The following is a 15,804-nucleotide window of genomic DNA, read 5'->3' as shown; positions in this document are numbered from 1 at the left end:
AATGCACTGATTTTCTTCCTCAATAAAACACGCAGACAGAACCTGACAGGTTTTTGAGAGAACTCCATCAGAAAAAGACTTTAGTAAAAGACTTGTCAAGTTTCAACTGACCCTCTGAGGCAGAAGTGGGAAGCGGGATCTCCATGGCTGCTTCATTCTTCTTAGCCTCCTCCACAAGGTCTGCAGCTGAAGCCGAAGCCAAATTTGGCGGAAGTGCAGGACCATACGGCTTGCTTTCCTCTTGCTTTGTGGTCGCGTTTGAAGCTGATCCTACTTTAGCCTTTCCAGACAGGAACGAAGGCCGGAAACAAGGTGCCTTGCCAATGATCACAACTGGAGTCTGTTTAGCTGGTTGCTTCTGCATTTTCTGGCCCTTCAGAAGTTTAAGCTTGATGCCACTTCCGCCTGAAGTTGGCCTGGAAGGTGGCGGTGAGCTGGCCTTCACGCCCTTCTTCGGATTCATTTCAGCATCGTCCAATTCCTTAACTGAACGGCTGTTCTCACGCTCTGCCTTTTGCAGCTCCTCATTCTTTCGTCGTATCTTCTCTTGCTCTTCTTTACGGTTTGACTTGTGCCGTTTCGAGGAACCGTGCTCAGATGGAGAGCGCGAGCGTGAGCGTGACCTTGACTTGTCCTTCTCGCGGTCTTTTTCCTTGTCTTTTTCCTTGTCTTTTTCCTTTTCTTTCTCCTTATCTTTCTCTTGTTTATCCTTTTCTTCCTTAATGGCAGCACCAAGAGCAATGTCTTTCTCCATCTTCCACCGACGCTCATAGAATGGATTCAGCAGAATGTACTTCTGGAAAGGGAAAAAACTCAAAGTAAAAAAAAATGCACAGCCGAAAGCAAGGAATAACCCCTTCAGGCACTGCACGTACAACTGTACATGAAGAAAATGCCTCAAAATAAGAAACCCTAATGAAAGTAATGATGTCTTAACCATGTCACAAACATCTTCAGACACTTCTGATGGGACCTATGCTCTAATATGTGCCAGTGCCTTAGTCAAAAGAGTTTCAACATTGACGATCGCATGTTTGCTACAACGTTATACATTGCCACATATTAGGTGTTCTTATAGTTTTCTTATTTTTGACAATAATAATTTGTGCTAGGCAAACTTATGAAGTGGCTTGCTTTAGCCCATGCACTATTAGCTTGAGGTTGAAACAGCTAATAATGTTTTGGAGTTCAAGCATCTCATCCATAACAGTGCACCCAACAAAACTCTCTAAACACTACAGAATTCCATATCTGTTCTGCTGCTGCATGTCTTTAATAATGCTAAATCTGCAACAAATACATGACAGCTATATTCTCAACAGACGAATTAGGTGGTCTGAAGGGATTAGCAGTGACAATGAAGAGGAAGATGGTCTAAGGGCTTGCAATTTCATAGTTCTGGCATAAGTTTGCCTTCTGGTGTCTCACTGTCATTGAGATAAATCTTTAAAGAAAACAACATCCTCTGGTGCAAGCTACTATTAAGAAAATTTGCTCTTTTTCCTGACAACTACAGGCTTTCCGTGAGCCAGCTGCACTCAAGAAATTTGATCCAAATGGAGCTCAATAGCCATCAAAAGTGCCTTGTGTGACTAGGGTACTAAAAAATTGCACTTTCCAGTTATTCTGGATAAAAAAGAAGTGCTTTCCCATCTTCGTCGCAGGTAGCCTCTGTGAGCGATTGTCAACGCGTTAAGACCAATTAGCCTGATAGACGAAAGTGCGGACTGCCGATCATGTGCCTTTATCTCGCCACTTAAACGCAGACATCGTAGGCGCAGCTTCGGTCAACAGCATTCTGCACCGACCAGGTTCAGCATTGTTTGCTACTTGTCGAAGGTTCTGAAATTGAAAGGGCCACAAGATTGCGCGACGGGGCCCGCTTCACGTCTACCTGCAGTCCGCTGTGTCAGACGGCCGATCAGCGCACTAGAGCAGTCTTGTAATGGGCTGCTCAAAAATATGAGAAGAGTGTAATGTGAATCCACGAATGGCATCTGGAACGAGAGGTTGCCACGGAGCACCGTAAGTTGTCATGAGGATATTGGCTGTACGTAGCATGTGCAAACTGGTGTAAACTTCGATTGCTGCTAGCTTTCATTGGCGAGGCAGTTTGTCGATTTTTCAAGTGTTCTCCAGCCACTCCAAATATATCTGCGTTTATTTGGCCCCAAACTGCAACTTTAGTTGTTGACATCTGACGAAGCAATGCCAATTGACCTAACGGTTTACGCAGTGTACCCATGACAAAAATTTACTGACTGATGTGATAATAAGTTTCTAGCTTTCGCAGAAATCTTGCCGCTAATATGTTTGTGTGGGAGGCTCAATAGCGATCAGTCCCTATATCATGCATACGAGCTTGACTGCTGCGCACCCAAGCGCCGCTTCAGTCCACGGGCGACTAACTCTCAGCAACCACAAGTGCACTTAGCAAGCTTGTCTGTGTGTTTAAACTCAAGCGTAGACAAAGCTCCAAAATGTGTGCACAAATGTATGAACTTACATACTTGAACACGTGTATCTGATATGATCTGAGAGCCTTCCGGTGGCTATAATTAACTCAAAACTGGCAGAAATACAGGCAGGCTAGGTTGCATGTAAGTGGACATGTGTGCAGCAACGCATCGACCACTTGTTCCGTAATTAAAGTGATATTTTTGGATACATTAGTTTTTTCGGACATTCGATAGTTCAGACTTATTTACGTTCCCCGTGGAGTTCGAATTATTGGTCGTCGAATGTATTAATAAAACAAAACACAGTAAAACCTCGTTATAATGAAGTTGAAGGAGCCATAATTACTTCCAATATAATCATTATTGCCCTTTACTGTAATATATGCCCAATGGGGTGCACAGTGATGTGATTGGCTGAAGCCATTTTGGAGCAGCTTTTTGGAGCAGCCAGAAGGGCATTTTGGAGCAGGGAAACATGCTTTTGGAGCAGCTCAAGGCTCATTGCCAAGTGGAAAAACTGACTTTACGAGAAGTAAAACAGTAAATAAGAAGCCTTTGGGAACAAAAAGGTGTTGTGCCATAAAGAGGGTGTTAGCGCCATTTCGATGTGGCCAGAAAGCGAAAACACCCGTAACTTAGATTTAGGTGCACATTAAAGAACCCCAGGTAGTCCAAATTATTCCGGAGTTCCCCACTACGGCGTGCCTCCTAATCAGATCGTGGTTTTGGCACGCAAGACCCTACAAGTTAGTTAATTTCAGGTTACCTGTGCAACGTCATATGTTGGCCCAAATAACTAATTTTAGAACTTCAGCATCATTTTATTTATTTGTTATGTGACCAAGTATAGATCAGCGCTGTGTTATAGCCACCAAGCCCCTATAGGACAGCAAGTTATAAATGGACAACGAGCAAGTCAATGGAACTTTTATTTAAAAAAGACTAGAACGCAAATGAGAAGCTTACAGAAAAATAAATAAAAAGACTAGAATGCAGATCACAAGCCTATAGAAAAACAATGAACAAACACTATCAACGGTTCTAAACATATATGAACTGAATAATAATTATGTACATGTAACAACAGCACAACTTCTCGGCTTCTTGGCCTATCAAAAAGCAGTGGACTTGTTCTGTGCCTTTTTCTGTAAGCAACATCATTCACTCTAACTGCAAAATACTGCCTAGTTGGCTGCCTTAGGCGACATTTTGTCAAGCGCAGCCGAAAGCCTTGTTTTCCCTTCAGCAAGCAAGGCCTGCCCACTTTCAATATCGCCAAAATTCTTCGTCTTGATGCCGTTATTAATGAGCAGCTCTGCATTCACCAACATTTTCTTTGCCGTTTCTACTTCCAGCTGGAGGTTTTTGTCAGCTTCACTTGGCATCATCTCGGGACCATTGGCACGCTGCCGTTTCGCAGCCTGCTCTTCTTCAGCTGCCAAACGTTCTCTATATCTTTTGCTTGCCCCTCGCACTGCTCTGACAACATCAGGCGTAACATCGAAACTAGACGGGTCACTACCAAAGCGTTTGGCATATGAAACAATGTTCCTTATGCCATTTACGGTTTGAATAGTCAATCTAGACCTTTCATTAAGTTGTCGACGGTTCGCACTAAACCCCCTTTCTACGTCTGCATTTCCGTGCGGAATGCAAAGCAACGCTTTGACAATCTTGCTCAACAGAGGGTACTTGGCTCCATTGTCAGGCTTCTTCTTATCAAAAATGTTCTGCCAGTACTTTTCGACAGAAGTGGATGCATTTGATTCAATGTGCTGCAGCCGGAGGAGGTTGTACTCGTCCATCAAGGCAGAGATGTCGCGCGGCTGTATAACCTGTGGAAGCCCTGAAGCTAGTTGCCTGAGGTCACTGGATGAGGATTCCTTTTCCACGGACTCTGGCTTAAGGAAGCGTAGACTCTTCAGCAATAAATTGCCGAATGGCAGTCGTGACACAAGGTACTCTGTGCACTTGATATAAAACTTTCTGGCACCCAGCCTAAATGCTCTTTTGTCCGCTGCTTCCCAAGATGACATTTCCTGCTCTGTGTCCTCTCCAATCTCCACTTTTGCTTTCCAGTTCGCAGGAGAGTCGGCCTGCAGTAGTGGCAGCTCTGTGCCCTTCTTAGAGCTATAGGACTCTTTATTCATAAAACGTCCACACAGCTTATAAACTAAAGCCACCATTTCACTATAAAGCAGATAAGCCAAAGGTTCGCTCTTTTGAAACAGAGACAAAAAATCGGTAAATATACCTGCAGCATTCTTCATGAACAGGAGCTTTGCATAAAACATTCTGTCTGAAAACGCTTTCCTCAGGCGTTGACGCAGCTGTCCTCCCACACGACAAGCTGAATCAGACATGACAACACTTCTGATCGCTGGAAACTGCTCAATGAGGCGATCAACTGCAGGCCCTAATGTAAGCCACCTGGAGCTCACATGACGTAAGAAAACATTGCTTGGCAGTTGAAGCACTTCTTGCTGGGCCTTAATCGAAGCACTTTGTACAGCACTTTTGAAAAAGTAATATACATCCACGACTGCTGCCTCAACATCCGAACCAAAAGCATCTATGCCATGGCTGAATGCATTATGAACTTTGTGGAGGCAGCATTCGCCTACATCTATGAGGTTTGGGTGCGATTCCTTCAGTTTCTTTTTCACAGCTTTCATTACATTAGGCCCATCACTAAAGAAACAAATGAAGTTGTTTTGTGGAAGATCCTGTGTTGCCTTTCTTGTTTCACTGAGAAGGATATCAGCCGTAGCTGAGCCTAACCTGAAAGACTGAAGATGTTCCACAACCACATGTTTTGTAATGCATGAAAAGTACCTCACCATTACATCGAGTTGCTGGCAACGTTGCTCCGGCAATGGCGTTTCATCAATTGCGATTGAGTAGAAAACATTTGGTCTGTTTAGTTCATCAATTACAAGTTTCCTAAAGTAGGGCCCAAGACCATCAGACACCATGTAGGATGCTTTGGTTCGTTTGCAGGAAAACTGTTTAGCAATTTCAGAATCGGGGAACATCCTCGGAAAAAGAGACGTGGCTGTATCCGCCCAGGAGAAGGGAACTTCTTTGAGAGTAATCCCCAGAACGAAGAGAGTCTCTGCACGAACCACGCGGTCGCCTGAGAGTGTCGCTGAACTCTGCGAGAAGTCCAAATGCGTCTGACAGGCCTTCGGCGTTTTCAGTACACCTGCAGAATCACGATGGTTCTTCGTGGCCTCGATGTGCCGCTTGCTTGTAGCGTGTCGCTTTATCGCTGCAACACCATGCTGTGTGCATTTAATGGTGTGATTGCAGACAATGCAGTATCCACTGCCATCAATGCCTTGGCGACACCAAGATGATATGGTTTCCTCACGTTTCCTTTGCTTCACGCGCGAAGTGTGCAATGGCGACGAAGATCGATGTCGACGTGAGGATTGATGTCGCTCGCAATTGTGGGGCGCATGGACGTTTCGGCCTCGAGATATTAGTTTCGCTTTCGGAGTGTGAAAATACGCGTTCGGCGCAGCTTTGGCGCAGAATAGCAAAAATGTAGCAGGATGTAGCAGGATTTGCCTTTTGGCGCACTTTGGCGCAATTGGCGCAGCTATCTCATCACTGGGTGCACAATTGTACCTAAACATGCCTAGAATAAAACAGCATTGTGGCCCGCAGAACTGCCATACGGACACAGATTTAATGAAATTTAAATAAAACAGCCAAACACACCACTTTTTAGGACCTGACCTGACTGCCTTTACGATAGCTGCCTCCTGTTCCAGTGTGACGGTCTTTCGTTTCTGCTTTCCGCCTTGCTCGTCTATAATGTCGTGAACCAGTGAAACAATGATGCTGTTGACGAAAACGTATTGCCGTCATGGTCGAGCAGCATGTGGAACACAACACAGCACAGTGAATAAGCAGCTTCAATTTGTGTAACAAATCGCTGCGTTAATTTTACTTCTTTCAATACACAGGAGTTTTGGTGTCAATCACACATTTCCTCTCTCTTTTTCTTTAACCATCTGGTTGACATGTGTTTCCGCATTTAGTGCAGTGTCTCGCATTTGCTGCCATAGCTGAATGTATTGTACTGAGAGGGCTGTGGTCTCCTGTCAAGCTGCTCTTAGGGGCAGCTATTACCTATAGCCTCCTTCATTATTTTGATGGAAATAAAAATTCTATTGTACCTCTACTGATCCAGGCTGACCCTGTGCGACATCACAGCGAGAGAGAATTGCTACAATAATCAGCCGCGGTTTATGCGCAGTGGTGAGAAAAACCAGTTTTGCTCAACGGCACATTCAACACGAGCACAGAGTTATTTTGAACTTGATCACCGAATGTCGCAGAAAGCAATATATTCGGTGTGCAACCCTCTCGTATTTTTTGTTTCGGGCAGAAATCTAGTCTATATATCCAGTGGCAGGATGAGTTTAGTACTTCGCTAGAACACACTTTCAAATACCTAGATCTATATAAAGATTTCAGTTAATTCGTTATATAGAATCTCATTCATGCATTTTGGGAAGAAACGCGAGAAAAAGCTTACTACCTGGGAAGACGTACAATCCGACGTCAGTAAATATTTGGCATGCTAAACTGTTAGCTGGCATCTATGCAGTAGAAAGCATTGTGTGAATAGTTGTAATATGAGACACTCTCAAATTCAGCCTGGGTCAGCAGCTTATTCGATCATGGCTCCTTGGAGGGAAGTTTTCCCATGCTCACTCAGTGCGAATCGTTGCGACTCGAGACACCAACACGCATCGACCTGGTGGGGCCCCGAGATGTGCACTGTGGTTCTTCTATTGCAAGTGTTTTAAGACGGCGATCGAAAACCAAAACAAAATCGCAAGATCGAGCTGGTGGGCAACGCCAGAATACGATGCCGCCAGAGTGAAACGCAACATTCACTTCGTGCTGCCTTCAGCAGGGAACGGCAGTGAGTTTGGGTTTGTCATCATCATCATCAACAGCCTATTTTATGTCCACTGCAGGACGAAGGCCTCTCCCTGCAATCTCCAATTGCCCCTGTCCTGTGCAAACTGATTCCAACTAGTGCCTGCGAATTTCTTAATTTCATCACCCTGCCTAGTCTTCTGCCATTCTGGACTGTGCTCTCCTTCTCTTGACGCCATTCTGTAACCCTAATGGTCCAACGGTTATCTAACCTATGCATTACGTGACCTGCCCAGCTCCATTATTTCCTCTTAATGTCAATTAGAATATCGGCTATCCCAGTTTGCTCTCTGATCCACACTACTCTCTTCCTGTCTCTTAATGTTACGTCTAACATTCTTCATTCCATTGCTCTTTGCGTGGTCCTTAACTTGTTCTCAAGCTTTTTTGTCAGTCTCCAAGTTTCCGCCCCATATGTTAGCACCAGTAAAATGCACTGATTGTACGCCTTTCTTTTTACTGATAATTGTAAGTTTCCAGTTAGGATCTGACAATGTCTGCCATATGCGCTTCAACCCATTTTTATCCTTCTGTAAACTTCCTTCTCATGATCAGGGTTCTCCTGTGAGTAACTGATCTAGGTAAACGTATTCCTTCAGACTCTAGAGGCTGATTGGCGATCATGAACTCTTGTTCCCTTGCCAGGCTATTCATTATCTTTGTTTTCTGCATATTGATCTTCAACCCCACTCTCTCTGTCAAGGTGCTTAATCATTTGTTGTAACTCGTCCCCAGTGTTGCTGAACAGGACCATGTTGCCTGCGACTGAAGGTTGCTGAGATATTCGCCGTCAATCCTTACTCCTAAGCCTTCCCAGTTTAATACCTTGAATACTTCTTTCAAGCATGCAGTGAATAGCATCGGAGAGATTGTGTCTCCTTGTCTAACCCTTATCTTTATAGGTATTTTTCTATTTTTCTAGTGGATAAATAAGGTAGCTGTGGAATCTCTCTTGACATTTTCCAAGATCTTTATGTAAGCCTCCTGTACCCCTTGACTGCGTAATGCCTCTATGACTGCTTGTATCTCTACTGAATCAAATGCCTTTTCATAATCTATCAAAGCCACATAAAGAGGCTGACTGTACTCGGCAGACTTCTCGATTACCTGATTGATGACCATGGATGTGATCTATTATACAGTATCCCTTCCTGAAGCTAGCCTGTTCTCTTGGTTGACTGAAGTGAAGTGTTGCCCTTATTCTATTGGAAATTATCTTGGTGAATATTTCATACAATACTGGAAGTAAGCTAATAGGCATATAATTTTTCAATTTTTTACCGTCTCCTTTTTTTGTGGATTAGTATAATGTTGACGTTCTAGTTCTCTGGGACCCTTGAAGTCGTGAGACATTTCGTATAAAGGGCGGCAAGTTTTTTACGCATGATGTCTCCTCCAACTTTGATTAAATCGACTGTCATTCCATCCTCTCCTGTCGCTTTTCCTCGTTTCATGCCTTGCAAGGCCCTTCTAACTTCATCATTAGTTATAGAAGGAGCCTCTGTGACTTGCTCATTACTACTTCGAATGGAGGTATCGTGGCTGCTCTGGGTATTATACAGGTCAGTATAGAATTCTTCTGCTGCTTTTACTATATCTTAAAAATTTCTGATCATACTGCCATGCTTATCTTTCAATGCATGCATCTTGGCTTGTCCTATGCCAAGTTTTCTTCTCGCTGCATCTATTTTTACTGCTTCCTCAGTCTTTCTTTTCATTATTTATTTTAATTTCTTTAGGTTGTTATAATTTCGAATATCCCCTATTTTTTTCCTTGTTGATCAGTTCTGACAATTCCGCAAATTCTATCTATCTCTTGAGTTGGAGACTTTCATTTTTTGTCGTTTCTTTATTAGGTCCTTCGTTGCTTGGGAGAGCTTACCTATTGGTTGCCTTGGCGAGTTACCTCCCACTTCAATTGCTGCTTCTAAAGCCAGCCTAGTTACAGTTTTATTAAACGCGTGCAGTACGATTCCAATGGCACTGCAATGCAATGGCCCCTGGCGCTGTGACACAGATAGGTATCACAATAGGGTGGACGGTGATAACTGTGCATGTGATGTGGCACGACCTGCAAGAAGATTTGCTGGTACTGGAATAGAAAACTGAGTGCGCACCGGCATTGTCGCGTGTCTAGTAGGCAAAAAACGTTATCATACAATTGCAGTTTGACTATGTACTGAATGTTAGTGCCGAAAGATAGCATTGTCCAGGAACGTATCAAGCAGTAAAAAAGAAGCATAGCTGTAGTGAGCCATTTTCTGTGCTCTCGATTGCAATGTTGGTGACAGAAAAGCGTATGAAACGGGATCACATCAATGAGGTTCTAACTGTATCCATTATTTCACTGCATCCCGTTTCATTATAACGAGGTTGGACTGTAGTAGACATTCAATTTGCAAATCAATTGCTATTGAAGTATTTGCACGCCCCTACTAATTTCACATTCATGGAAGGAAATCTTGAACCGATACCCTTTCCATGCAAATGTAGCTTATTGTGGGGGAAAAGAGGAAGTGATGCTTTTGGCATACTGAGTGGTAAATTTGATGAATACATTAGCTGAACTCGCTTTTTTTTTTTTTGTAACAACATCCAAATACTCTCATCCAAATCATCTCAGCTTCTATGGCCGTCAGCTAGCCTGTGATTACACGCCTGATCAATAAAAGGTCTACTGTTCCGAAGATACTGACGGCCAGCTTGTCCCAATGGCTGAGCGCTCTCCACCCCATTGGCAGGCAAATTTTTATCATGGTCATACTATTCAGCTAGGCCTAACGGTGTTGCTTAGTCAGTTCCCACCGGTAAAAGTTGCCATTTGATGTGGAGCTGCTGAATATCATAATAGCAGATCTATACAGCATTCATAAAGCCTAGAAATTGTCTCGTTCAAAAAAAGGGAACATAGGCAACAAGCTGAATGGCGACAGCCTTGCTAACGGCTACCATGTTAGCAACACTGCGCACATTTATCATTGGCTGCAGACATTACAAGAAAGAAAAAATATCAGCAGAACCAATCTCACGATGTCTGTGAACAGTAATGCATTTAGCATTGAATCAATATAGCGACACAATGTATTGCCACTGTCAAAACGATTATATACAAGACGTCTACTGTAGCAGGATTCCTCTATCGCGCTTCCCTAAGAACACTTGGTGCCATCTAGTGCCGCCACTGCAAAGCAAGCATGGCCTTAAAAATCTACGTTTCATTGAAGACCAGCACAGAGCGAGTGGCCCATACCAAGTGCTCCAAGTTGATGTCAAAGAGTTTCTTCAAACATCAGTACCCACCCACTCCCACATCTACAATCACTCATGTCGGCCTGAAAGAGGCTCGTACAAAAGCAGCATGTATGTATACATTGCCACATACTCAGTGACCCAAGCTGGTCTGATGGTTGGTTTCAAACCCTGTTCCCTCAGCATAACAGCCCGACGCGCTACCAATTCGACTCCGGAATACTCAGTAACCCAATTAGGTGGGAAAACAGTTACATACAAACATACATAGATGCATAGATTGTTAGCCCCCAGGAAGTGCATGAAGTACCCTAATGCATTAAATGCTATTCCTTTGCCATTAGCAATGGAATGCAACTTGTCTGACATCCTGCCAAGCAAGGTAGTGCAATCAGCAGAGTGGTTATGTGTAGCAAAACTTCCGACACATTAAACTGAAATGCAGCCATAACAAGTAGAGAGGATTCAATTTACCCAAATCTCAATGTTCTTGACTTTTTTTTCTCTTGCCAGTACCGGCAAAAACAAGTTGCGCATATAAATTCAACCACTACTGGGAGAAGAGGGCAATTCACACAAATGTTTCTGTATGACTAAGTACCAATGAGCCACAGCAGCACTTTTCGCATAGGCCCTGCTCACGCACCGTGTAGTTCTGGTTGTGCTCAAGGCTATGCAAGTGGGTGCGGGCCATGGCCGAATCTCCACTCATCACCTTGCAGAGCTTGCAGTAATAGCCAGAGATGCCAACCAGGAATTGAACACCTGCAAAGTACAGATAGTGCGACAATGATGGGGCTTGACAGAACTCAATGGTAGCACAACAAAGTTGCTTACAAATACCGCACTTACTCTTGTAAGGCCCACAATTACTTTTTCTGTATTTTTTACAGGTTGTGGGATTTACACGAAGCAGGCTTTGGCTATTCACTGAATCCATGAATTGCACCCACACTGCTTTGCAGAATAACGCTTAATAAAAAAGAATAATAAAGTATTTCGTTTATTAATGATTTTTCATAATCCACATCTGAAAAATGAACTTTTTGATAAGCAATCTTATTTGTCTTGTTGTACTAATCACCGTCATAAAGTTGAAACCCCTTTTCGCTCCATACTAATTTTCTATTTCATTTTTGCCAAAGACATCAAAGGAATGGTACCACCTGCCCACCTCCTTCCTCACCATTCCAAGCACTTCTGCATTTAAGTCCGCCGTCTACGATTATTATTGCATGCATAGTAGCTAAAAATCCTGACAATATGTAATTTTTTTTCTCCACTCCCTTCTGTAACGCCTTCAGGCATGAATGGTAATGAAAACGCAACCACTAGGGGACAACTATGTGAACACTTATATTCAGTTGTCCTCGTAGCTTCTGCTGCACTTGTTGTTTGACTAGCTCACTTTAACGGTGCTGTCTCAATGCTGGCTGCCTTCCGTGCCTTCCATTACTGCTTGAGATACACATCACATTTGCGCACTTGAAGGCAGTCTTACACGAATCCACACGACAGGTGCCCAAAATACATGCGCACACTTGATGCATCTGAAAGCACACTGCAGATAAACATGCCTCAGTACAAACTTTGAGGCCTTTTGGATTTATGTTACAGTGCAATCGCAATCCAGCAAGATACAGTTGCGATGATGATGCCATTGTCGGTATAACAGGAACTAGTGCCATCTTGTAGCAGCTTGAAAAATTTAATCACTGCAGGTGTATGACCTCGGAGATCAGAATGGCACACTCATGCAATATTGGAAGCACCAAACCCAGGTATGCTCATGGCGTGTGAAAACAATTTTTCAAATTTTTTGCGCTCAGAAGTGAGGTACAGACCTTACACAAACAACTAAGAAGCAAATGTGGCACTACCATTACTACGCCTTAAGAGAGTCCTGACAAGCATTTTCAAAGTTGTAGAACCCACCAAAGGCAAGGATTACATTTAGGAAATGTGAAAATTGGGAAACATAATTCATTGTTCTTGTGCTATGTACATCAAATCGTAGACTAAAAGAGGAACATTGGCTAGGAAGGAAAACACACTGACATAAACTTGCATTAGTGCTTGCCTTTCTAGTCGGTGTTCCTCCCGTATGCCAACTAAACTAATTAATCGCTCTTGGAAACACAATATATTTTAATTTGACATACTAAAGCCATTTTGTAATGCCAGACCTGGCATCATTGACATACTGGTGCCATCAAGACTCAGACCAAAATTTACTGTCATTATGTGCAATAAGCAAGAAGAAAGGGGGTTAACCAAGGGGCCCGATGTTTATTAATCACTTCCCCCTTCACCAAAATGCCACGGGCAAAATTAGTGAAATGCAGGTGTATTTACAGAAGTATACAAGTTGCAGCAACACTGGATGCACACTATGGCTGCCCGAACCTGCTGCACACCTTTCTCGACAAATAATTGTCTTTGTTCATTGTCATACTATGACTTGCCCCACTGCTCCACAACAATATCATAAAAAGCCAACAAACAATGACACCAAGGAAAACATAGGGGAAATTACTTGTAATTACTAAATGAGTTAAAGGGATACAGAATAAAAATTGAAGAATATAGAGAAAGCCCCACAATTGCATTCCTAAGACACGATTGCTATAGTATATAGTCATTAGTCGGGTTACTTTTTAGCGGATGGCTTTATTTTTGATGCTCTATGAGCGGCCACCGCGGCACTCGAAAAGCGCTCCCGACAACAAGCCGGCGGATCTGACGTCACAACTACCCTCAGCAGCCGCGGAGCGAACCGACCGGCTGCGCAGTTTTGTTTTCCTCGCGCTGCGCAGTGCAAAATGCAAAGTTCTAGTGAGAGTGATAGCCTGAGCGGAGATTATGACTCCGACTTGGGTGAACGGCCTACTGAACGACCACGAATGATAAAGGCGTACGCCTACGATCCGTCCGCGTAGTCAAGCGAAATTGACGACGACCCGCCGCAGCAGTCCCCCTCCGTGGTGCCGAGGGAGTCTGGACAGTGGTGTTTACACTGTGCATTCCACGTACACGCGTTCGCCTCGAGAGATCAGGGGCGGCATCATAAGTGGAAACCAGATATAAACACGGTTCCTACGGCTCGGATCGCAAGCTCGCACGCCTAATTGACAATGTTGCATTCGTGGCGGTGCGCCCAACGTGATTCACTCACGCAAGCGCTTTGCGATGTTTGGTTTCAACAGAGCGAGGACACTTATGCCTCGGGCTATGCAATGTCAGGCGACGTAAGGAAATTACTCTGCGTTCTGCGCAAAGCGGCTTGCTCCGCCCGCTTGGTTGTATATGTTATGGGTAGCTGCTAGCGCGTAAAACATGAAAGCTACCAATGCATAATACAGGTGCCGTGAGTACACACTGTAGAAAAAAAAAAGAAAACATAGAAATAGTTGAAGATATTGACGCGTGTAGACCTCCCTATACCTACGCCATCGGCGCAGGTGTGGCCGGCGACGTGAGCATAACAGTCCGTTGCCGACTGTCGCGCGGCAGGTGCTTGATGCCCGCAAGTAGCTGTTATTGAGAATAGATGCGATGAAGCAACGGGTGAGGATTGAAGTCAGGCATGTGCAGTGACTGAAATGCGCCTCTGTAAGCAGGGAGCAACTTGTTATTCATGGAGTGAACGAGTACATGCACAGCGGTTTCAGCGTCCCGTTGTTTCATTGCAACCGAGCACTCTTTCCCTTGGTACAAATGAGATGGCGCCACTAGTCTCATGTCGGTGTTTTTTTTTTTTTGTCAGCTGTTGCATCAGACGATGCAGATTTCGATTCATTCTGGCAGAATTGGCTAAACATCTGGCTCAGAACGTCGTACAAACGACAAATTACGGTCAAACGGCACCTGTGCGCAAAACTACAGCGTGAACAAGCCAGCAGTTCACGGGAGAAGCATTCATGAGATGTATGCGAGAAAAAGACTACCGCTGCCTGCCGTTTTCACATGCGCACAGCAGACCCACGGCTTTCTGCGGCGTTGACACGGCTGCTCCACACATCAAACCACAAATTAACGAGATGAAAGACGAGGTTTCCGAACAGCTCACACGAGGAAGCGGTGCGAATAGGACGGTCGAACAACGAAAGCGCGTTGCTGCAAACGTCAACTCGCCCCTTTGCACGCTCAGTGTGGACGATCGCTCGCAATGGGCCTCGAGGTGGGTAAGCGTGACGCGATATCCGGTTTTGCCGGAGCTTTCGGAGGAGGCCGGTAGGTGCTGTGATTTGAGAAATATTCACTAAAATAATTACTTTTCGCTCACTTCTCCTTAGAAAGAGTGTTGTTTTGGTCGCTCTCGGTGCGACAGCTATCACTGGAGACAGAAATCTCAGCGACAAATTTTTTATTCACTGTCCCTTTAAAGAAATGATAAATAAATGGGAATGAAAGTGGATGAAAAAACAACTTGCCACAGGCGAGGGACAATCCCACGTCTTCGCATTACGCGACCCAATTCCCTTTCTTAGGTATTTATGTTTTACTAATAGAACTCTGGTAGTGTTAGCCAGCGCCACACCTTGGCAGTGGATGTGGAACATCCTTTCTGCCGCAGGCGTCACCAGTACGTGAATCATGTACTTGTGACACCTGCGGCAGAAAAGATGTTCCACATCCGCCAACAAGGTTTGCGAGTGATGAGTCACGAGTATGTGAGTTGTGTACTCGTGACGCATGTTCCACATCCGCTGTCAAGGTGTGGTGGCGGCTAACACTACGGGGTTTTAGTAGTAAAACATAAATACTGAAGAAAGTGGATAGGAAGACGGTGCCGCATTATGCAAAGACGTGGGGTCATTCCCCACCCGCGGCAAGTTGTTTTTTCATCCACTTTCATTTCCATTAATTTATCATTTCTTCAATTCAATTAGTAAGTACAAGTAATTTCCCCTATGTTCTTCTCGGTGTCATTGTTTGTTAGCTTCTTATCATATGCAATAAGGTATATGCAGCAATCAGCCTATGTGTCACGACGCATCCACCTTCTTGGTGCCAAAACCAAAAACTGCTTTGTAGAAACAAGTACAGTCGCAGGGTTCGTACAGAAAATCTGATTCAAACTCAAGGACATTTCAAGGATGCCGAAGCCCAAAATTCAAAGAGGGGAAAACAACTC

General features: G+C 44.1%; 1 protein-coding gene across 2 annotated transcripts in view; it reads right to left on the bottom strand.

Annotated features, from left to right (window-relative positions):
* Positions 1-15,804, bottom strand: part of LOC126545145 (uncharacterized) — an 87,022-nt gene that overhangs the window by 25,704 nt on the left and 45,514 nt on the right. For both annotated transcript variants that reach the window (XM_050192875.3, XM_050192883.3), the window contains exons 9-10: positions 11,314-11,432; positions 112-796 (exon numbers count right to left, since the gene is read on the bottom strand). In XM_050192875.3, coding sequence (XP_050048832.1) covers positions 112-796; positions 11,314-11,432 — 804 coding nt within the window. The remainder of the gene's footprint in view (positions 1-111; positions 797-11,313; positions 11,433-15,804) is intronic.

This window comes from Dermacentor andersoni, chromosome 10 (assembly GCF_023375885.2).
Source record: "Dermacentor andersoni chromosome 10, qqDerAnde1_hic_scaffold, whole genome shotgun sequence".
In the NCBI taxonomy this organism is placed as follows: Eukaryota; Metazoa; Arthropoda; class Arachnida; order Ixodida; family Ixodidae; genus Dermacentor; species Dermacentor andersoni.
The sequence above is the reverse complement of the archived record's forward strand: the minus strand, read 5'-3'. Positions and strand labels throughout refer to the sequence as shown.